General features: G+C 40.7%; 1 protein-coding gene across 1 annotated transcript in view; it reads right to left on the bottom strand.

Annotated features, from left to right (window-relative positions):
• Window positions 1–24,206, bottom strand: part of LOC121283898 (ubiquitin carboxyl-terminal hydrolase 35-like) — a 107,320-nt gene that overhangs the window by 28,061 nt on the left and 55,053 nt on the right. Inside the window, exons 8-10 of the mRNA XM_041198701.1 lie at window positions 22,801–22,994; window positions 11,018–11,111; window positions 3,332–3,438 (exon numbers count right to left, since the gene is read on the bottom strand). Of these exons, the coding sequence (XP_041054635.1) occupies window positions 3,332–3,438; window positions 11,018–11,111; window positions 22,801–22,994 (395 nt within the window). The remainder of the gene's footprint in view (window positions 1–3,331; window positions 3,439–11,017; window positions 11,112–22,800; window positions 22,995–24,206) is intronic.

Genomic DNA, 24,206 nt, shown 5'->3' with positions numbered 1-24,206 from the left:
AGCAGACAACAGCAAACCGGTTTCACACCATTGTAAAACTGATCGCTCCATATTGTCTACTCACACCACCGATCATGCCTGACACCTGCAGGCATGGAAAATTCCGCTCCTAGTTTTCCAGAACAGATCTGACATTTTGTGCGGGCTTTTTAATCACAAAATATTTCTGGTGGCCTTTGGGGTGTGGTAGGGTAAGTTGCACTGATGTCGTTGGCTCTGTTTCCCCGCTGGCCCCCACTCTTTTCTTACTGTGCATATCCAACAATTTCAGGTTTTCATTTTAGCCTTCCTGCTTCTGGAATCTTCCCTATGTTTTATTCCCCCCAAAAGCTTCAGCATTCTTTGTGTAGATTTTTCCCATGTCTTTTCAACATCTTCACTGTCTTCACAGTCTTTTGTTCTTTTAAGGTCTTCCTATTGTCCATTAAGCAACAGCAGGCAATTCAATCCATTAACATCCTGCGATTAGAATATTTCACTGAACTTGACTAAAATGCTTGATTTAGTCCCGAAGGGTTATACTCAAACTGTTAAATTGTCTTTTCTTTTTTGGAATCAAACTACGTTCAAGAATAGGTTCTTTAGAAGTTGAAGTTGTATTTCCTGTCTATTGGCGATGGAACATTGAGACCCTGGTTTGAATTGCTTCTTTCAGACTCCGCTGCAGATGCTCAATGCAATTAGCTGTCCAGGTAAAAATTTCTTCCTCTTTCAGAGAAGCCAACCATCAAAAGACATTTCTCAAAGAACTAGTTAGTTAACGTCAGAAAACTACTGGTGGTTTATTATGTCACTGTTGAATCAAAGGGTATTTGGGATTACCTATACTTTCAAATTGACAAATACCACCCAGTCACCAAGACAAACCGGTCAGATTATCGGCATAAAAGTAACATCTTTGAATATTTCCTTCCAAATGAAAACATCTAAGATGCAAGGATCCCTGGATGAGCACCTTTTTGTGAGGAGAAAATACAAGGAAAACCCAGGGTTTTTCTGTGCAGTAATTATTCAATAAACTGTATCTATCAACAGTTATGCACCTCAACTCCACATACTCCTGCACCCAACACCGGCTTCTCTAGCAGGACATTTAATTCCCTGATCAAAACCTGTAACAAGTTGAAAGGACAACCATATCTGGTCTCATTCAATCCAAGTTATCCAAGCTAGGTGGCAAACCTGCTTAGAATGGACTCTTTCAATAAGGTCAAATACGATGTGAATGCTTTCTATGGTCGATAAGCAAAACTGATTTATTCCTTTAGCTAGTTCTCAGCCAAGAACAGGAGCTCCCTATTTTAATAAATAAACACCCACCTCACTTCGCTCATCACACAAGAAATTTGAAACTTGATGACACTGATGTGCTTCATCTGTCTGCTTGAATTTTTAAACTGTACTAGCTCACTGCACCTCTTACATTATTTATCTCAGAATTTCATTTTTTCCTCTCACCATCTCACTTACCTACCCACATTAACTAACACACCCCAGCGGCCCCCACCACCAACACCCCTGCAGCCACCACCACCATGCATGCGTGCACGCACCCCCACCACCACACACACACCCCCCCCCACACCCCCACAAGTGCCCCCACATCAAATCCCCACGCCCACACACACACCCCACCACACACACTTGCACGCCCATGCCCCCACCCACCCACACACCCCCACCACTCACACGCCCATGCCCCCCCTACCCACCCACACACCCCCACCACATGCACTCGCATGCCCATGCCCCCCCACCCCAACCCCCGTGCGCACGCCCCCCACCCCCCGCGCACACCAGGTAACATCAGACATGTTTTCCGCCACACAGGCCAGTAGTACACTGCAGTTTGTGTTTGTGGTAGTAGAAGCAATATCATTTCCAGTTTGTCTTTATAGTGAGCTCTGAACCTATTTTAAATTAACAGGGCATGACCTTAGCTAGATCCTGTGGTATAATCAAGATGAAGCTAGTTTATATGATTAATTCAAAATGTTAGTCAAACTCTCACAGCTTTACAGGTAAGGAGGGAAGATGAACTTTATTCCTTGGGTGAAGATGGCTTACATGAACTGTAGGAGGAGAAGGAATAGAAGGAGAATAAGGGGGAAGAGAATGGGAGCAAGTTGTGATGGTGGCAAGAAGGAGGAACAAAAGATAGATGAGAGCAAATATTTTTCTTAGCAATTTTGATGGGCCAAAGGAATGGCACATGAACAGACCTGTGAGTAAGAAACAAATGAAAAAAAATAGAAATTTGTGGTAAAGTGGATGGTGGCAGACTGGGGCTATTAGATCTGGACAGCAGTAAAAGCCATAGAGATAATGATTTCAAAGTTTGAATGGCACAATGTACATGAAAGCTCAATGGCAACAGCTGAGATCCACTGTAATGCAAGATGCTACACAGAATTTGAGCAAGGACTGACTGATTATAAAATGCCATAGGGCTTTCCAAACAACTGTATTGATTCAGCCATTTTTTCCAGATAAGGGCCAAATTGGCAGTCAAGCCAAAGTGAACAACAGCAAGGAGGTGTGCAGGTGGACTTGGGCTGTGAATGGGGGAAGGATCTGTACTGCTTTAAAAGAAGAAATGGGAGAGGAGTACTGGAGTAAAGCCAAAAAATGCAAATCATATAAAATTACTTTGAAAAAGCTATAAAAAAGGTACAATTATTTTAAAATAAAACTTATTTTGAAGTTTGCTTATCTCTAAGGTGCATAACACAGCAATCCAGAATACAAGAATAGGGCAATGGTGGAGGAAGGGAGAAGGACAAAGATGCATCTGAGAGAACTGAGAGGAACAGGGTTGGGGCCATACTATGGTCTTGTACACATTCCTAACTAGAGTGGTAAGGTTTGCCTTAGGATGTTGAGGCCTTGGTTCTGGACCTGTCATGACCAGTATCGACATTTTGGGGGCCATTGCAATACCTACAGATTATATATTTAACGAGGCCTAGAAAGAAGCTCAAAGCTAGGATTGCAGATGGGAAAAACTTTGAATAAGAAATTCCAGGTGCTGGATGAATGACAGAGTGAATGAATGAGGTGCAAGGAGTTTTTTTTTAAATATATGTATTTTAGTTAATAATTTAACTGAATAATAAAGTATCAAGCTGAAAACTGGGATTGGAATCAGCAGTGCGAACTACAGAGGAGCTTGCATTACGAGCAGAAGAGTCAAGCTCCTCTGCGCCACAACAGATAAGTCAATGACCAAATGGTTATCATGGATCAATGAGAATATATCAGATATATGCCAGGTGAAAAATTAAACAACAGAAACCTCCAATTAAATTTGCATTGCAACTCTCCAACTAACCTGTCCAACAGATATTTTAAGTATTCTGAACAGTCCTGTTGGGCTCCTGGGTTAAACCACGGAGGAGATGAAGCTTTCAAAAAGCTACTGGGGGAGATGGCTGGTCTCTACAAATGTAAAATAGAAAAGTTAGAAATTCAAAAATTATCACTCCTCAAGAAAGCCACAGAATTCAAAAGTTACATGAGCTGCTTCGGATAGCCTTCCATCTTCCTTGAAGTTTATACTACACTTGGATAAGGGTGCATCTGATAGAAAGGAGAGAAGTTTTGAGAGCTGTTCCATGTTAAGGCCTGCAATAACTGTCCTGATGCAAATAATCCTACAAGGTGAAAAATAACTATACATCAAACAATTAAAAATTAAATAAAGAAATTATTAGAAATTGGAGAAAGAATGTGGGAGAAAGAGGTAGAAGAGTAAGAACTACATCTGTGGAGAATAAACTATGATTACAGAATAAGGAAGACCATACTAAGAACAGGAAATCAAATTTTCTTCCTCTTCACCGACAAACCACATATATATGGATCACAAAAGCATGGGGTGGTGAAGAGGTAGAATATTCACCATTTGATAGAAAAAAAACTTGCATTAGGTTTCAACAAAACCAAGGCCAAAACTTCCAGGATAGATCAACCTAAACTATAAGGTTTAATTATACCATATGATTACTTTTTTTAGATCTCTTATGCTCTTTCAACATGGTTTCATGCAAGGAGCTACAGGTCAGGTGCAACACGTTTTGACTTTAGCAGTGGCCAACATTCAGTCAAATTGTAACATGCATTTAGCAAGGCATTGCTTAAAAATGATAATGATTTTAAATAATTTCTCAATTGCCAAGTAAATAGGTGACACTGACATCATTAGGTAAATTTTCCCCTTTAAATTTAGAACCTTTGAACCAAATGAATTCTGGATGTAGAAGATATTCAACACAAAAGGCAGGAATTCCCCAGCTTGTCAAAGAGCAACCAGTTCTATCTAGAGAAGCATGTTGTTCAAGAGTGATTCTGGGAAGCAGTGGGCTTTTATCTGAAACAAATCCAATCTATGATTGCAGAGGCCTGAGAACTTGCTTTCCACCGCCATTAGGAAAGCTTAATACCGATTTTTACTGGCCTGCTGCTGAATTTTCATGTTCAGCAAAGCACCCTAAAGAAAAAGATCATCAGACATGAGATACAAGGAGCAATGAGTTGTTTAGAGGAGGAGTCAGTCCTTGGGAAAACAAATGAGGAAAATCATAAAGGCAAGGGGAGGCACAGACCTGGAGAGATCTGAAAATGATCCCTTGTACCCTAAAGAAGTTGCAGCTTGTGGAGGATGGAACCAAGGAAGCCATCAGAAAAAAATCTAGGAAACTGAACACTGGATATGATAAAGTCGTGAACTGGAGTCTCAATAATGTTACAATCCCCAAAGAGATCGGTAACCTTTAAAAGAGAAATTTGAACTTTCATCCCACTCTTCAAAGAATTGGGGTTCTTATCGCAAGTAGTTCACAAGTTGCTCCCAGCTTCCAATGCACTGTTTCCCAATTACTTTCCAAACTAGGTAACCCCTAATCTCAGAACTCACTCTTTACTGTGTGAGTTACAATGTGGACTTCTTCCTCTGGCTCTAAGCTAGGCAAATCTTCCAGCCTCCTTCAAAACCTCAGAACTCTGTCTTCAATCTGAGCATGGGCTCCCACCTGTGATTTGCATGGTGAACAAGAGTCAACATTTTCTCTGCTTAAGGTACAAGCCTGGCCAGTTCTATCTCCTGCTCTCTACATCTCCCAAATGCATACATGACCAAACTGCAACTACTGTTTGTGATATTCCTGGGTTTATAGGGAAGCCTGTAACCTGATCTCAAGATGGCTTCCTCTACTCCCTTTCCCCATTGCAACAGGAAACGTTAGCTTTGTATCTAAGAATAAATAAGTGATAGACAAAAATGAAGAGAAATTGTGCTTACTGCTGTGCAGCTTTATGGTACGTAAGCAGGGATCCTTAGAACAGATACCATTTCATTATACAAACTGAATAAATCTGAGAAGAATACACACCCCTGCCTGACCCCTCTTAACAAATCTTTATTGGGAACGAACAGCAGCCATAAAAGTTAAGAATGATCTAAGCGATTTTGTGATCACTAAGATCGTTGCCATCAAGGTCAAGAGGCTCTTAACATGCACATCAGTTCTTCAGGTTTCACCTTATCAAATGCCTTACTATAATCAATAAAACAGATAGGGTGATTACTTTTGTAAAACCCGTTCATGGCAGTAATGGTGCTACAAGCATAATTGGTACAAAAGGTTCATGAAAATCTAAGGGAGGAATTTTAACTCCCAGTAGCAACTGAGTTCAGAGTAGTTGGGTGTTAAAATTTGGATTTTTATTAAAGAGTGGGAACAGCTCTAATGCGCCCATTTCTGGGTTTAACAGAGACACATTTGGACACCAGAGAGAAACCTACTTGGAGTCAGGGATTTAATAATTGCAGGAAGAAAGGTGCTTATTGGCATAATGAACAATGTTAAGGGATGTTAATGAGAAGTTTGCAAATTGTCTTTAATGTTCAACTTGGCTCAGAATTTAATTTGTATAATGCAGGGCTCAAGAAGCTGGCCAGGGAAACAAGCAGGATGCACAGGTTTTCTTAAATTCTTTTTTTCACGTGATGAGTGTGGGGCTGGCACGGCCAGCATTTGTTGCCCATCCCTAATTGCCCTCAGAAGATGATGATCCACCTCTTGAACTGCTGTAGTTCATGTGTTGTAGCTGTTTGGGACTGACCCAGTGATAGTGAAGGAATGGTGATAGTTCCAAATTAGGTGTGAGGGGCTCCCAACCATCTGTTGCCCTTGTCCTTCTAAATGATAGAGGTTGAAGGAGTCTTGGCAAGTTGCTGCGGTGCATCTTGTAGATTGTACAGACTGCTGCCACTGTGGTAAAGGGAGTGAATGTTTAAAGTGGTGGATGGGGTGACAATCAAGTGGGCTGCTTTGTCCTGGATGGTGTTGAGCTTCTTGAGTTCATTAGGGCCACACTCATCTAGGTAAGTGGACAGTAATCCATCACACTCCTAACTTGTGCCATCTAGACAGTCGACAGGATGATTCAGGTGGGTATTTAAACCTGCCATTGTCCCATCTGAATACAAGATCACTTTATTGCAGCTGGTATCTCAGTTCCCTCTGGCAAATATTTGTCAGAACATGCTTGCATGGATACAGCATTTTCCAACCTTAAGACTATCAAAGTTCAAGACAAATGGGGTGGCAATGAATTGCATAGAAATTAAAAGTTAGATAGTGCTGAAATTCACTTAAGGCCTGAGAAATGTTATGAAGAAGCACATTTAGCAAGATAAGAGTGGGGACCAGCCAGAAGACAGAGATCTTAAAGCACAGGATTTAACCCAATCAGTAAATATAAACACTTTTCTTGACTAGCTTAGGCCATTTAACTACTTCTTAAATTGCATCCAAGACCTGACACAAAGCATCTGCTGCTTTCCTCTTCAGCTTCTTGGTGAGAGCATGTTTCTTACTACAATTGCTGGAGAAAAGTATGTCCTTCCTGCTCCTGACTGCACCCAGCAACGGGACATTGAATCTATATGCTTTATGTCTGTCATTCATCTCAAACACCTCTAATTTCCATTTATGCACTCTCTTTATTCACAGCTGCAGTCACACAAAGCAGGTGTGCATCACACCTACTATACAGACTGGGGACACATCATTAATCTATATAATTGAGTTGAGAATTGCAGATTCTAATCCACTCACATGACTTCCCGCTTTTGTCTAGCACCCGGAAGCCACCCTCATAATATTGGACCTAAATGGCAGGAGGATATTTTTAAAACTATAGTAACAGATCAAAAATGCCCTCATAACTGTTCTTTCTTGGCAATAACCAAAGATGGCATTCACACTTAAAACAACCAGTTACTCAGAGAGCATTTCCCTTTATAAAGCAATTTCTAATAGTTACAGGCTATAAAACAGCATATCCTGAGGATCAAATCCTCTTACTGCCCCAACAGCAGTATCTGGTATTTTCAATGTGTATAACATTGTGAGCAGTAAGTTGACTTTTAAAAGAGAAAGCAGAAATAATGGTGGTCAATAAATTTCAACTGAGGCACTTTGCAGCCATTCTCTTCACTGATTTAGCAACTGACTGTCTATGCACCCCATATATTGACTCAGTTTGTTCCTGGAATAAATGTCATTATTCATCTCCATAAGGAAAATACAAGGAGGATTTAGGCAAGGGGCAACACATGTTAATAGTCAGTGAAGGTGCTCATGGGTTTAGAAAAAGATCTGAGTCTCTCAAAATCAATCCTGTGGTGTGACACGTAGGAAGCAAAACATGGAACCAGGAGGTATGCAATATTCCACCAGATTCATAATTGAGTCAGGATTTAAAGAAAAAAAAATAGCTACGGCCAAAATAGTATCATATGGACATTTAAAATGCAATCAGCTTAAGTGGGGCCATGAACTGAAATCATAAATGTTCCTTTCTTATTTTTTTCTCAATGGGTTATTTCTGAAACGCAAGTCATGTCAGATAAAGGTGTCAAGTCCTCTTATCTTGCATTGCTCATAAAAGATTCATGTTCCTTGAAGTTACGCTTGAGAAGGCAAAAAATGCACAATTGATAACCATCAACAGCTGGAAAGATCTTGCAAAACAAATGCTCTGAACATTGGCGATGGGTATATATGTAGACATTTGATTTCGTTAGAATACCACTTGGTACAAATAAAAACACGAAAAACTTTGGTATTGGAGTTTCACTGGTGAACAGAAAAACCCAAAAGTTCAAGGAAACAGAAGAAAATGGGAAAAAACAATCTCTGTTGTAGGAGAGTAACAACGAAATACACCCATCAATGAAAGCAAAACCGAGGAGTGCTTTATGGCTAAAGACACTGCATGAAAGAGGAAAGGTCACAAGTCAAAGCTCCTTAAGCAACACGGTTTCTGTGGTGATCCCAATTAGGGCCTATCCAAATATACGGTGAACACATGAGGAAGAAACATTTTGCTCAGCAGTCATATTAGATTAGGAAGCAGATCTAGGAAATTGTGCAAATCAGAAAGTTGAATCAATTGCCTATTTCTCAATAACAGCGGCGATTATTTCCCAATTAATGCTTTGCCTTCTACAATAAATAAAATAATGGTTGTTTATGAACAATTACAATAATCTTATCAGGAGATTTAGATCTTCACACTCAAAATGCCAGGTCATCTTTAACCCTTTGAATATATCTATTATTCGCTATAAAATCATATAATCAGACACTGTGTCCAATAATCACATTATAACCCAAGCTTCATTTCTTACAATGTTTATTTGCTTCTCTTCTTCAGACTTTCTGCCATTCCTGTAGACAACTTACACCTAGCTTTTTATTAGTCTTGCTCTGCTTCCGTTTTCCTTCCAGCTTTATGGAGACATATCTTGTATATACGTGGCACTGCCCCGGTGGCATAACTGCTGAGAGCATGGAGAGCAAGCTAGCAAACCATCTATAATGGCCTTCGTTTAGTATTTACTGCAGCACACTTGCAGAGCTATTATGTGTAATCATGTTTTGTCCATAAGAATTTTTTGTTACTTCATTTGTTCAGTTCCCCATACAAATTCATCCTGGTCATCAGCTTTAGAATATTAAGAGTACTATTAGTAAATAGTTTTCAAAGTATGAAGAACAACATATCCAAGATGTACCAAAATTTATTGCATATTAAAAACACTGTGATCCATCAGTCCCAGTACTACTCCTATAGGTGGCACCAAGAGCATGTCATGTGACAGTGACAGAGCCACCCAAGAAAAAATGGCAAACCACATAGTACAATTAATGGATAAAAAAAAACTTCTACGAATATGAAGAAAGTATTAATTAAAGATAGCATTCCAACCAGAATAAACAAGGAAATCCCAACAACAGCAAGTGGCACTCCCAACTTTATACAAAATCACAAAAAACAAAGAATATGAAGACATCAAAGAAACGAACCTAAGAGCAAAATTAATAAATAATAATCACTATCCTTGGAAAACGCAAATGAAAATGCTCCAGGAGCCAGAGAAAGAACAGCAAAGTGCTGAAGACAGATTAGCTGCAATTCAGATGGAACAACTTTCTTTAGGTGAAAAAAAAATGGTACGAGGTTTTCCCCTTCTCCCTCTTCCAAAGAATGCCACAGCTAGCAACCCACCTGCCTGTTCAAGGTGAAAACAGTTAATGAGCAAACATGTCCATCCCCGAACCCAGACTGATATAGAGTCTGGGAAAACTTGCAACCACTAATACAGTTCAAGATTTGTTGCTCACCCCCAATATCACAACCCCCAAAATCACAAAAACCTGGGACTAAAGTACCCAGCCCACTAAGGCAAACCTCCTTTGCCTCATTTTCACTCCTCCGTTCCTTCCTTCTTTCCCAGTTAACCCAGTATCTTTGCTTGATCTGAAAAGTGCCGTCACTCCTGGATACCCAAATGCAATACAACATGAGGTCAACTGGTAAAATACAATACTTGATTTTGATTCAAATGCTTAAATGTGTCCTTCTAGTAAGAGAGGAACACAAAAAAGCTGCATGATATTGAGAAATTAGCCTTTTCAAAGTCAGAATCTGTTTGCAATGGAGGAAACAATTTAAACTCCCTTGCTAATTTTCATTGAATCACCCTCTGAATAATGTAGGCCGTTAGCAACTCCCTAAACAATGTAGAACGAAAAAAAATATACAGGCAGAGAGAGGGTCAAGTGCCAACAATTTGTACATAATTCCACTACGTATCCCTCGAGGGCAAATCCAAGACAGCCGAGATTAGGTGGTCCCTACAACAATACTTAAAATTTGAACAATTCATTTGTGAAACTTGTACAATACCATTTCATAAACTGAAAAAAAATCTGTCCCACAAAATTCCCTCAAATAAACAAAAATGAGGAAGAATTTTCTCACAGCATCCAACTGATCCTTAAACTATTCCAGGATTTTCTTAACGTACATAAAAGACCATTCTTACAATGTTGCATGAAGAGCCTCATGACATCAATTCACATTTACTTTTCACTGCTTTGAACCTGTGATATCATGACTTATTTTGAAGTCATTTCCTGAATGTACATTTTCAATACATTTCATTATTTTATGTACCTCTAACTAATACTGCTTCAGTTTCAGCAGTCCCATTTTCACCCAGCATAAGTATCTAAGTATTTGGTGGAAGAAAAAGTTAGGCTATATACTAGATGGAATGTAAATCTAAATGCCTAATGGCAGTGTTAGCTATTGACTGTAAGGCATAAAAATCATTATGATGTCACAATTTGAGAGCGTATTCTAATGCATCTCAACCAAAGAAGAACATTACCAATCGTATGTCCATTTCTTTTCCCATTCGTCAGCTTCATCCTTAGGTATATTTTGTTCCCAATAAAATCAAAGTGTGCTCCCTCTCTGCACAACTTAAAACATTGTTGTTAAACAATATGAACTATGAATCCCAGTTCCTATTAGAGTTCATAACATTCTGAATACGCTATGTAGCACACAGTGCCTTTTTGATCGGGATACTACATAAACTATAGTGTTGAACTTAAAGAACAGGAGACTTTAAGTTTATGCAAAGTAAATTCCATACCTGACTATGTTCCAGAAAAGCAAACAGCCATTGAAGTTTCATCATTAATGATTGTGAATCACTCTCCTTCAGTAGCATTACAGCATGCCTGAAGCTAGAAAGGGGCACAAAAACTTTGTTTAAAAGATCAATATGAGGATGCTGATGGGACAAGATATTGGTGCATGAGCCAGATCAGCAGAGTTCCTAAACTGTCTTATTTAGAGAGTCTATATTTTTCAATAGAAATTAAAATGGAAATTAAAAATAGAATGAAAATTAACTTAAAATAGAGTCTCAGAACCAAGTAAAGCAAAATGACATCTCTGGAACTCAAAAGTTTAATTATTAGTTAGCCTGGGCTGAATTATTTTCCAGATCTGGCAAGCTGGATAACAATCCAATTCTTTGAACATTTACCTATTTTTTCAGCATTTATTTCTTTGCTGTTTTCTTGGTGTATTTATCTATTTAAGTCATCTTTGCAGCATCAATAATGGTGCTTCTTTTATTAACTGATTTGATTATGTTTTTGTTGACAAAACATTTATTAAGAACTGGCAAGTTTTAGACAATTTACAAGAAAGTTGATGAGTGAACAGCCCTATACAAAATAGAGCAATATTGCAGAATACAGCTATATTATTGTCAAGAATTGTTGCACCTGGGGCAAAATAATACATTTCATTTAAAAAAATCCCTGTGCTGCACCAACATGCAGTATGGGTTCTTAGGTTCAGGTGGGCTGGTTAGACAAGAGCCTGAAATTGATCTTTTCAATTGCAAAGTGGCATCTGACATGGTAGCAGCTAAACCGCAAAAAATGGTCAGGAGAATAGGCAACAGTTAACAATGTGAAATGTTAACATTATACAATCTGTTTTCTGGTTTCTCAAAAATATGCATTTAGGAAATGGTTGCCGAAATTTTCTCTTTCACAAGTCACACTTTTAAGTCTTCTATAGCTATTTAAAGACTTGAATTTACATAGCACAATAATCATATCTTTCTAAAAAGTCTCAATTTTCTTTACACAATGCCTTAGTAGGGCACCCATTTTCATTTAAAAATCTCTATGGAGGTCTTGGGACACAGTGGGTGGCGTTCCTGCCACTGAATCAGAAGTTCTGGGTTCAAGTCCCACCACAGCGCTTGATAGCCTTCATGGCATGGCCAAATAGACTGATTATCAACGTCTAATTCCTTCCATACACACCAATGGCAGACAGTAAGAGGTGGAGAAATTCCTGGTAAGCCATGTGATGAAAAAAGTTGGAGGCCCTACCATCACCATCCATAGCTCAAAACGACAACACACATGTAAAGTGCATGTTGCCACAGCAATCAGACTCAGGGTGATCTGTAACACACCACCAGTGTCTACATAAACTGAATATAGTGTTCAGTTATCCATACATTTTGGCTGCCGCTCCAAACCCGAGTCCATTACCTTCAGCTCCATTTTTCCCTTCCTCTCTAGATTTTTCTCTCCTTTTAATCAAGATATCCTTCTTTGCTCCCTGCAGTTACTCTGCACCCCCTAAATCCCTACTCCAATCAATTACACCTCTGCTTTCTGCTCTCCAACTGCTGTTCCAAGCTTGAATCCCACTTCAATAATCCCATAGCTACCTTCTGAGCTTCACCACGTTGTCCAAAATGCCTGTAATGCCATCTGTTGCTACCTCTATACTGAGGGTGTATCTCACCTTACCTTCTCACCCTGCTTGTCCCAACAACCACTTTCTGCTTGGACTACCAGCAAGTGAACAATTCCCACTCTTCTTCACAGGTTGTCCAGTCATGAACAAAGTCCTTGTCACCCAGTGTTATTGTGGGTTATTGCACTGACAGATACTTGGGTCATGTGTTCTTTGGCCATAAGTGAAGCTTCCCCACCTGTAGTAGATGCTTTCTACCACCATTCCTGTCAAACTGGCACATTTACAGTATGGTTCTTATGATTGGCAGGCACCAAGGAGACAACCTATGTCAGGAATGTCACTTAGCGGCTGCAGAGCACTACAGGAGGGGAAGGGGGATGCGCAGTGAACATCCAGCTGTGGTCCACATTGGTACTAATGACTTAGGTAGAAAGAGGGATGTGGTCCTGCAGTCAGGGTTTAAGGAATTAGGAAGGAAACTAGCAAGTAGGACCTCAAAAGGTAGTAATCACTGGATTGCGCTCAGTACTATGTGCAAATAAATATAGAGGATAGAGAAAATAAATCCATAACTGAAGAGTTGGTGCAGGAGAGAGGGCTTTGGATTCCTCTGACATTCAGACCAGTTCTGGAAGAGGTGGAAGGAGAGTGGGTTGCACCTGAACAAAGCAGGGAGCAAATTTCCTTGCAGGGAGATTTGCCAGTGCTATTGGTGAGAGCGTTAACCAACGTGGCATGGAAACCAACGGGTAATATTAGAGAGGAACACCAAGGTACAGAGAATTGGGAGAGACAGATAGCACTAGAGTAGGAAATGGAAAGGTGTTAGGTGGGGTTAGAGTAAGAGGGAATGTAATAAAATTTAAGTTAGGGTTACTGTGTATGTATGTGAATCTGCACAATGTGGTAAATAAAGTTGGTGAGTTGCAAGTGCTGATAGCTATGTAGGAATATGATGTTGTTACAATAATGGAGACCCAGCTCAAAGAAGGGCAACACTGGGTGTTAAACATTCTTGGGTACAATGTGTTCAGGAAACCCAGGAGGAAGGGTAGCAATATTGATTAAGGAGAACACTGCAGTGATTAAGGAAAAGATTGCAGTGCTGGAGAGAGTGGTCAAGCACAGAACCTATTTGGTTAAATCTAAGAAGCAACAGAGGTGTAGCTTGGTGTAGCCTATAGGCTACCAACTAGTGGAAAAGATGTAGAGGAACAAATTTACAAGGAAATTACACAGAGTACAAAAAATATATGGTACAATGAATAACTTTAATTAACTTTAGTTAAAGTGTAAAGTGCAAAGAGAGGAAAAAAAAGAGATGATAGAGTGAGTTCAGGAAAATTAACTACATCGGTATGTTTCTAGCTCAACTAGGAAAGAGGAATTGCTGGACCTGGCTCTTGGTGATCAGCTGGGACAAGTGGATCAATTGCCACTACAGGGACATTGATCATTGCATCAAAAGAGTTAGGAGGGCTATGGAAAAGGACAAAGAACAATCCAGAGTTGGAATAATTAATAGAGAGAGGGCTAACTTCAATAGGGTGAGAACAAATCTGGCCCAGAAAATGATGAGTCAAAAATTGGCAAAATTCCAAGTAAATAATGATCTGCCTTTAAAAAGATGGTACAGTAAACAAATCCAGTGCTCTTGGGTGATGCAAGAGATAGAATGCAAGATAAAGCAGAAAAAGGGTGCATGTGACAGATGTCAGATGGATAATACAATTGAGGATTGTGCTCAACGTATAGATCACTGCATACAAGTTGACCCGGCATAAGACAGTCCCATTTTTCTGGTCGCAAAAATGAATGTTTTTGCATTTACCAGCCATATAAATCAATCCCCCTTTTCAACTACGGCATGCTATACTTGCATTAGCAGTCAGCCTCAATTTCTTGTCCCACAAATGCACATTTTACTTACCTTGTAACTGGGCACAAGGGAACAGGCAATTTGGACTGTGTTACATAGAAAACACATGAAAATTTAAGACACACCCACACAGGGCTGACTTTGCTTGGTGAACGACAAAGAGAAAATTAGTCTTCCAACAAAAGTATGAAGCTGGTTTCAAGCCAAAATTTGTAACATTTGCCAGCTCATCAAATAACTGCACTGCAGTGAGGAAATTTGGTGTTAATGAAAAAGTGGTGGTGGGATGGAACAGGAAGGAACCTGCCCTGAAGAGGCTGCCCAAGACCAAATGATGCCACGAGAACAGGGACCAGCCACTACCCTGATCTTGAGAAGCACATATCAGAATGGGTCTTAAAAATCGTCAGAATATTTCATCATCACCAGACATGAAATGTGTATATACACACACTTAAGTGGGCCAAATCAAACGCTGAATCCAGCAAAGATTTCAGAGCAGAGCAACAACTGGTTGGTGTGACCACTTTACTGGAACGAAAACGTCTAAGACCAGAAAATGTCAGAACACCAAGATTGCTCAGAGACTACCAAAAGATCTTGAAGCCAAAATTACCCAGTTTCTAGCACTTCATTATCAGACAGCGGCAAAAACACAAGTGCCCATTATGTATCATTGGCATGGATGAAATGTCCATGAGTTTTGATATGCCCAGCAGCCAACGTGTGGAATGGAAAGGTTCAAAAACAGTTCTGGGGAAATTCACAGGGCATGAGAAGACAACATTCACAGTGATGCTAACCTACATGGCCAATGGAACAAGATCAAAGCTGATGGTAACTTTCAATTGTAAAACTATGCCAAAAATCAAACTCCATGCAGGAGTTTTAGTGCTCGTCTGTTACAACAGTTGGATTGATGGGGGATGGAGTGAAATTATGGATTGATAATGTGTGGAATAGGTGCCCCAATGACCTACGTAAAGAATGCAGCTTATTAGTGGAACATGTTCAGATCTGATATAACTGATGAGATCAAGAAGTGCCTGTTAAAAAATAACACCCATGTTGCAGTTATGCTAGGAGTCTGACAACCATAATTCGGCCTTTATGTGTCTCAACAAGCCATTCAAAGGATTATATTCAGTCCGAGTGGTGGAACAGGTGGAAGGCTGATTGAGAAAAAAATAAGACTGGAAATATGCACACTCCCCCACTTGACGTTTTGTGTGGTTTTGTCATCGATTGTTGGATGTTTAGTGTGCACACTGTCACCAAATCATACAAAAATATGGAATATCCAATTCAATGGGTGGAGAGGAAGATGAATTTCTGTGGAGGGATGATTCTGAAACCAATGGCACCATATCCGGGATCCTTACAATCATGCCATAGCTGAAGTGACTCAGAATGAATTTGATTAACTCCGAGCAACAGGCTCCAAAGAAGATGAATTTGATGATTCTAAAATGCTCTCATTGGCACTAAAGGCACCTTTGTACAATTAATTTATTCAGTAAAGTATGCCACATTAATTTATATGAATTAATGTTGTTATGTTTTGTTCACATTTGAAAATGGCAACTCCACACACCAGCAGCTCAATTTAATACTTAGCATAAAAGCCAACCCTCACTTTTGGGATGAATTTTGGAGGCTTCAAATGTCAATTTATACACTGACATCTACAGCAGGGAGGTGAAAAAACAAATAAGAGAAGCAAAGAGTAAGTAGAAGAGGAGGTTGCCAGCTAAAATAAAAGGGAATTAAAAGGTTTTCTATAGGCATATACATAGTAAAAAGGTAGTAAAAAGCACTGGGGCCAATTAAGGACCTAAAATGGGATTTACGCATGAAGGCAGAGGCATGGCTAAAGTGCTAAATGATTACTTTGCATTTGTCTTTACCAAGGAAGATGCTGCCCAAGACATGTTGAAACAGGAAGTAGTCGAGACACTTGATGGGTTACAAATTGATAGAGGTATCAGATAGGCTGGCGAGTCACCAGGACTGAATGAGCTGCATGCAACGATACGACGGAAGTAAGGGTGGAAATGGCTGAGACACTGCCCATAATCTTCCAATCTTCCTTAGATACAGAGGTGGTACCAGAGGATTGGAGAACTGCAAATGTTACATCCTTGTTCAAAAAAGGGTGCAAGAATAAGCCCAGCAACTACAGGCCAGTTGTAATTTCAGTGGTGGGAAAGCTATTAGAAAAAATAATTCAGGACAGAATTAAGAATCAATCGGGCAAATGCAGGTTAATTACAGAAAGCCAGCATGGATTTGTTAAGGGCAAATTGTGATTAGCTAGCTTGCTGGAATTTATGATGCAGTAATGAAGAGGATGGACAAGGGTAGTGTAGTTTATGTGGTGTGCCTGGACTTCCAAAGGCATTTGATAAAGTGCCACACAAAAGACTTGTGAGCAAAATTAGAACTCATGGAATAAAAGGAACATGGCAACATGGATACAAAATTGGCTGAATGACTGAAAACAGTAGTAAATGGTTGGTTTTTGGACTGGAGGGTTTATAGCGGAGTTCCCCAGGTGTCAGCGTTAGGACCCTTGCTCTTCCTAATATATATTTATAGCCTAGAACTTAGTGTACAGGGCACAATTTCAAAATGTGCAGATGGCACAAAACTTGCAAATGTTGTGAACTGCCAGGAGGATGTTAAACTTCAAAAAGACAAAGAGGGTGGAGGAATGGGCAGGCAAGGTGCAGATAAAATTTAATGCAGAAAAGTCTGATGTGATTCAATTCCATAGGAAGAACAGGGAGAGGCAATTTAAAATAATGGGTACAATTCTAACAGGGGTGCAGGAACAGAGGGAGCTTGGGATATACGTACACAAATCATTGAAGGTTGAGAGCACAGCTAATAAATCGTGGGATCCTGTGCTTTATAAATAGGTGCCTAGAGTACAAAAGCAAGGAAATTATGATTAAAAAAAGACTGTGCTGGAAATAAATAGCAGGTTAGGCAGAATCTGAAGTGCAAATCAGTTAACATTTCAAGTCTGTGACTTTTCATCAGGTGGGAACAAGAAATGTTCGACAGACTACAAAAAGGCAGGCATAGCTAGGATTCTTGAAGGTACCCATTTGCATTAGCAATTCAGAGAAGATTCACCCAACACATTCCTGGGATGAAGGGCTTATCCTATGAAAGGTTGAGCATGATGGTCCAATACTCATGGAGTTCAGAAGGATGAGAGATGATCCTACTGAAACATACACGATCCTGGGGGAATTTGATAGGGCTGATACTGGGAAGATGTTTCCACTTGTTGGGGAGATGAGAACTGGGGGGCACAGTTCTCCCTTTTAAAACAGAGATGAGGTGAATTTTTTTTCTCAGAGGGTCATTAATCTGTGGAATTCTCTTCCCCAGAAAGCAGTGGAGGTTGGGGTCATTGAATTTATTCAAGGCTGTGTTAGGTAGATTTTTGATAGCCAAGGGAGTCAAGGGTTTATGGGGGCAATTCAGAAAAGTCTAATTAAGACCACATCAGATCAGCCATGAGCTTAACAAATGGCACAGCAGGCTTGAAGGGCTGAAAGGACTTAGGGGCAGGAGTAAGCCAATGTTCTTATGTTCCATAGAAACACCTTTTACCTAGGAGAAATTGTTCAATGAGAGAACAAGTTCAGCCAAGTGGAGAGTGATGGTGGTTGTTGGAAACTGGTTGAACCTCCTTTCAAGGAAGGATTTTTAAAAATAACTTCATTCATGGGATATGGGTGTCGCTGCATTTATTGCCCATCCCTAATTGCCTTTGAGAAGGTGGTAGTGAGCTGCTTTCTTGAACTACTGCAGTCCATATGGCATAGCTGTTGGGGAGGGGGGTGGAGTTCCAGGATTTTGACCCAGTGATAGTGAAGGATTAGTGATGTACATTTCCAAGTCAGGATGGTGAGTGGCTTGGAGGGGAACCCGCAGATCGTGGTGTTCCCATATGTCTGCTGCCCTTGCCCTTCTAGATGGTAGCGATCATGGTGCTTTGGAAGGTGCTGTCTAAGAAGCCTTGGTGAATTCCTGAAGTGCATCTTGTAGATGGTACACACTGTTGCCACTGTGCATTGGTGGTAGAGAAAGTGAATGTTTGTGAATGGGTGCCAATCAAATGGACTGCTTTGTTCTAGATGTTGTGAAGCTTCAAGTGTTGCTGGAGCTGCACTCATCCAGGCAATTTGGATTGTATTCCATCGCTCTCCTGACTTGTGCCTTGTAGATGGTGGACAGGCTTTGGGGTGTCAAGAGGTGAGTTACTTACCACAGGATTCCTAGTCTCTGACCAGTTCTTGTAGCCACACAGTATTTATATGGCTAGTCCAATTCAGTTTCTGGTCAATGACAATCCCCAAGGTGTCGATGGTGGGCGATTCGACAATGGTAATGCCATTGAATGTCATGGGGCAATGGTTAGATTCTCTCGTTTTGGAGATGGTCATTGCTTGGCATTTGTTTAGCACAAATATTACTTGCCACTTGCCAGTCCAAGTCCGGATATTGTCCAGGTCTCGCTGCATTTGGACATGGACTGCCTCAGTTTTTGGGTTGCCGCATATGGTGCTGAACATGGTTCACTGATGATTGTACTATCAGTAAACTGACCTTATGATGGAAGAAAGGTCATTGATGAAGGAGCTGAAGATGGTTGGGCCTAGGACACTACCCTGAGGAACTCCTGCAAATGATGCCCTGGAACTGAGATGATTGACCTCCAACAACCACAACCATCTTCCTTCGTACTAGATATGACTCCACCAACAGAGAGGTAGTCACTCTCACCTCATCCCTGGAGTTCATCTCTTTTGTCCATGTTGGAATCAAGACTGTAATGAGCTCAAGAACTGAGTGACCCTAGCAGAACCTAAACTGAGATTCAGTGAGCAGGTTATTGCTCAGTGTCATGTGATAGAACTGTCGACGACACCTTCCATCACTGCTGATGATTAAGTAGACTGTTAGGGCAGTGGCTGGCCAGGTTTGATTTGTCCTGCTTTTTGTGTACAGGGCATACCTGGGCAATTTTATATATTGTCGGATAAATGCCACTGTTGTAGCTGTATTGGAACAGCTTGGCTAGAGGCTCGGCAAGTTCTGGAGCACAAGTTTTCAGTGCTATTGTCAGATTGTCAGGGGCCATAGCGTTTGCAATGTCCACTGCCTTCAGCCATTTCTTGATATTACGTGGAGTGCATCGCATTGGCTGAAGATTGGCAGATGCGATGCTGGGACTTCCGGAAGAGGCAGAAATGGATCATGCACTCAGCACTTCTGGCTGAAGATTGTTGCAAATGCATCAGCCTTATCATTTGCACTGATGTGCTGGGCTCCCCCATCATTGAGGATAGGGATATTTGTGGAGTCTCTTCCTCCAGTGAGTTGTTTAATTGTCCATCAACATTCACAACTGGATGTGACAGGACTACAGAGATTATACCTGATCCATTGGTTGTGGAATAGCTTAGCTCTGTCTATCACATGCTGCTAGGCATGCAAGTAGTCCTGTTTGTAGCTTCACCAGGTTGGCACCTCATTTTTAGGTATGCTTGGTGTTGCTCCTAGCATGCCCTCCTGCACATACAACCAGATCCATGACTTGGCGTTAATGGTAGAGTGGGGATATGCCAGGCCGTGAGATTAGAGATTGTGATTGAGTACAATTCTGCTGCTGCTGATGGCCCACAGCACCTCATGGTTGCCCAGTCTTGAGTTGCTAGATCTATTCCAAATCTATTCCATTTGCACGGTAGCAGTGCCACACAACATGATGAAAGGTTATCCTCAATGTGAAGATGGGACTTTGCCTCCACACCGACTGTGCTGTGGTTACTCCTACTAATACTTTCATGACAGGTGCATCTATGACAGGCAGGTTGGTGAAGATGAGGTGAAATAGGTTTTTCCCCTCACCAGCTGCAGCAAACCCATTATAGCAGCTATGTCCTTTAGGTCTCAGCCAGCTCGGTCTGTAGTGGCGCTATCAAGCCGCTCCTGGTGATGGACATTGAAGTCCCCCACCCAGAATACATTCTGCACCCTTGCCACCCTTGACACTTCCTCCAAGTGGCGTTCAACAGTGGAAAGCCCTCAGTCCATCCTGGTAAGGGATGGAGGTGCAAAGAGATTGGACATCCATGGTAAAGAGAAGACGGTTAGGGGCAAGAAATTGGAAGTTATGATAAACTTGTATAAAGCACTGGTTCAGCCTCAACTGGAGCATTAGATCCAGTTCTGCACAGCACACTTTAGGAAAGATATGAAGGCATGAGAGAGGGTGCAGAAAAGATTCACAAGAACGGTTCCAGGGATGAGGAACTGCAGGTATGTGGCGAGATTGAAAAAAAAACTGGGATCATCCTCCTTGGAAGAGGGAAGATCGAGAGGTGATTTGATAGATGAGAATCAGAGGGCATTGATTCAAGCTGATTAGCAAAAAAATCAACAGCGACATGAGGATGCACTTTAATGTGATTAGGATCTAAAACTCATAGCCCAAAAGAGTTGGATCATTATCTGAAGAGGAAAAATTGCAGGGTTAGAGGAAAAAGGCAGGGAAGTGGTAAACTGTTCCTGCAGAGAGCCAGTACAGACATGATGAGCCAAATGGCTTCCTTCTGTGCTATAACCATTTATCACCAAAATCACACCTTGATTGCTCCCCCGGCACCTTCACATTCTTCAAACTCCTCCCCTTGGCCCACTGCTCTCCCTTTTCTTTTAAAATCTTAATTCTTATAGTCATCCAAGCCCCACCCAAAGATATCCTCCTGCCTCTTCTCCTTTATCCAATACGCTGAATGACATCTCATCTTCAGTGTTTTCAATTTCCATCTCAACTCACCTTGCCCTCTCTCCTGATTTCATCACCCTCCTTTAACCTCTCCCGCCTGGAAATTCACACCATCCTAGTCTTAAACCTAAATTATTTTCTCTCATTGCCCCTCATGTCCTCCCCGAGACCCACCTCCTGCTCTCTTAACCCCATTCCCAATAAACTGCTGACTATTTAACTTTCCTTTCTGCCTTCGATACTTGCTGACGTTATAAATAATTCTCTCTCTCTTTTAAAACCATCACCATAAATCCATTTCTCAAAACCCCACCCCAAATCTCCGTCCTTACAAACTATTTCCAATCTTCCCATCCTCTTGGAAATTTGTGCACATGTTGGCACCTCTCTAGTCTTTGTTCATCTTCCTTGCAACAATGTTTGAATCTCTCCAAACAGGATTCTACCCCTGCCACAACAGTGACGTAGCCCTACCAAAGTCACAAATGATTTGTAACTGATCATGATGTACAATCTTCCCTCCTACTCTGACCAGTTATCTCAGACCATTCTGCTGCAATGCCTCTTTTGTCCAGCTTTGTTCCACCCTATCCAATCATAGCCAAAGTAATGACTTCTCTTCTCACCCATTCTTTATGGAATGCTCCAAAATTGTTTTTGCCCATTCACTTCCTCACCAACATGCTACCACTTGGCATCACCAAAGGTTCTACAAATACAATCATGACACATAACTAAGCCTACATTTCAAAATACTGGTCAGTATCCAGTCTTGGATGCACTAGTTGCTCCAGTTTAATATCAGAAAGACCAAAATCATAGTCTTCAGTCCCCACCACAAACTCTAGATCCTCACCACTTGTTCCTTCCCCCTCTGTGGTCACTGTTTCAGGATAAAGCAGCCAATCATTTGCAAGCTTGAAGTTCCATCATCCATTTCCAGCCTTGCCTAAGTCCAACTGAGTCCAAAAGTACACAAAGAGACTTGCAGCTGTATTCAATCCAGACAAAAAGAAGCTCAAGTCCCAAAGCTAGCTGTAACTAAAACTCACTAACCACCACTGCCGGCACACTTCGTAGTGTTTTTCTGAACCATTTGGTAGATGTTGCCTAGCTGTAGTAGAAAAGGATCCAGAAAATGATCTGCCTCACTGAAAACATATATCCCTTTGATTAACAGTAATTCTGCAACTGGATAGATTTGAAGTGTAGTTCATGCCCCAGATCATTTCACCTTCCAAGCTGAAGGTGTTGAAAGGCAATGAGTGGCTACTGAGGAACCTATTGAAGGACAGGAAGTTTAAAAAACCCATATCGCCTAAGATTCAAATTTCTCATACAAATCCCATAATATATGAAAGTTATATAGCAAAACAATATAAATGGTCATCAATAGAAATAACATTCACAGTTAGAGATTACTAGTACTTTAGATGCTTCAGATACCTACTCAGAAGCCATGAAAAGGGCCTGGATGACACTGTTCATGTAGCAGGTATTGCCTAGGTTGGCCAGTCCTACCCTTCCTGTATCTGATTTGGTAGCAATTCTTGGACATAAAGATGCTAATGCATTCTTCTGTGATGTCCAGGCATTTTGACTGAGCAGATGTTTTATTTTCTCCTCATTTGGAATCGGAAAATCCTAAAACATAAGCATAAATTTTATCTGATAAAACTAAAACCAAGGGTGCATAAGATTTTATCATAATTTTATCCAAGTCATTTTTTTGTACAGAATAGTATTTTACCTTCAGTGCAAGTACATATTTTCTACACCTATCTGGTAATTGGGCAAAGCAAATCTCATTGAAACCAGTACTATAAATAACGCTAGCTTACTCCAGAGACAGGGTCAAGCCTCCTTGTTTGAATTCACAAAAGGGGACTGATTTTTTTTTTTTAAGGACAGTTTATTGTTTAGCTGAAATTTTGTCCAGTAATACCAGATGAGATAGGAGTAAAATTAGATGAATGCTGAACATTTTTTACTTGCAATATTCAATACTGGAATTGAGGAGAAAAAGAAGAGGGCGTGTATCTGAAAAGGTAAGAATGAAAAACAGGTAGAAAGCACATAAAAGAACAGAAAGACAACACATGCAGAAGAAAGTGACAGAGTCAAAACCACTGTAATAGCACAGTATTGCACACATACTGAACTGCCCTGTACTTAGCCAGGAGGGTTTTTTTTCAGCTGGCCGAACTGCCTTTATTTCTAAATAATTAATTGATATGCCTGACGGAGTACTGTACTGTTGACTTACCCTGAACCCAGTTCTTCTGCACACAGATACCCCATCCTGTGAGGGACATGGCTCTCGACTCCACCAACTGTTGGTAGGACTATTTGGGAAGATGGTGGCGGTTACGCTGTACTGTACTGTTTTCTGTGACCATTATGGAAGATCTAGCTCCAAGGCCCAATCAATATTTACTTCTTGAAAAAGGTGCCACCAACGTAACAGCAGAACACCACAGCGTTCAGTGCTGGAGCTTCAACTATTTACAACCTATAATGATGACTTGGATGGTGGATTAAGTGCAACGTAGCCAAATTTGCTGACAATACAAAAGGTAGGAAAGCAGGTTTTGAGGGAGGATACCAAGAGTCTGCAAAAAGACCTGGAAAGGTTAAGTGAGTGGGCTAAAATTTGATAGAGTATAACGTGGGACAATATGGTATTGTCCACTTTGCTGGGAAGAATAGAAAAACAGAACATTACTTAAATGGAAAAGAACTACACACTGCTGCTGTACAGAGGAATCTGAGTGCCCACAAATTGCAAAAAGTTAGCGTACAGACACAAGTAATTAGGAAGGCAAATGGAATGGTGGCCTTTATTGCAAGGGGAAT

The sequence above is a fragment of the Carcharodon carcharias genome, chromosome 11, assembly GCF_017639515.1.
Source record: "Carcharodon carcharias isolate sCarCar2 chromosome 11, sCarCar2.pri, whole genome shotgun sequence".
Taxonomy (NCBI): Eukaryota; Metazoa; Chordata; class Chondrichthyes; order Lamniformes; family Lamnidae; genus Carcharodon; species Carcharodon carcharias.
Note: the sequence above shows the minus strand (reverse complement) of the source record. Positions and strands in the feature narration are given on the sequence as shown.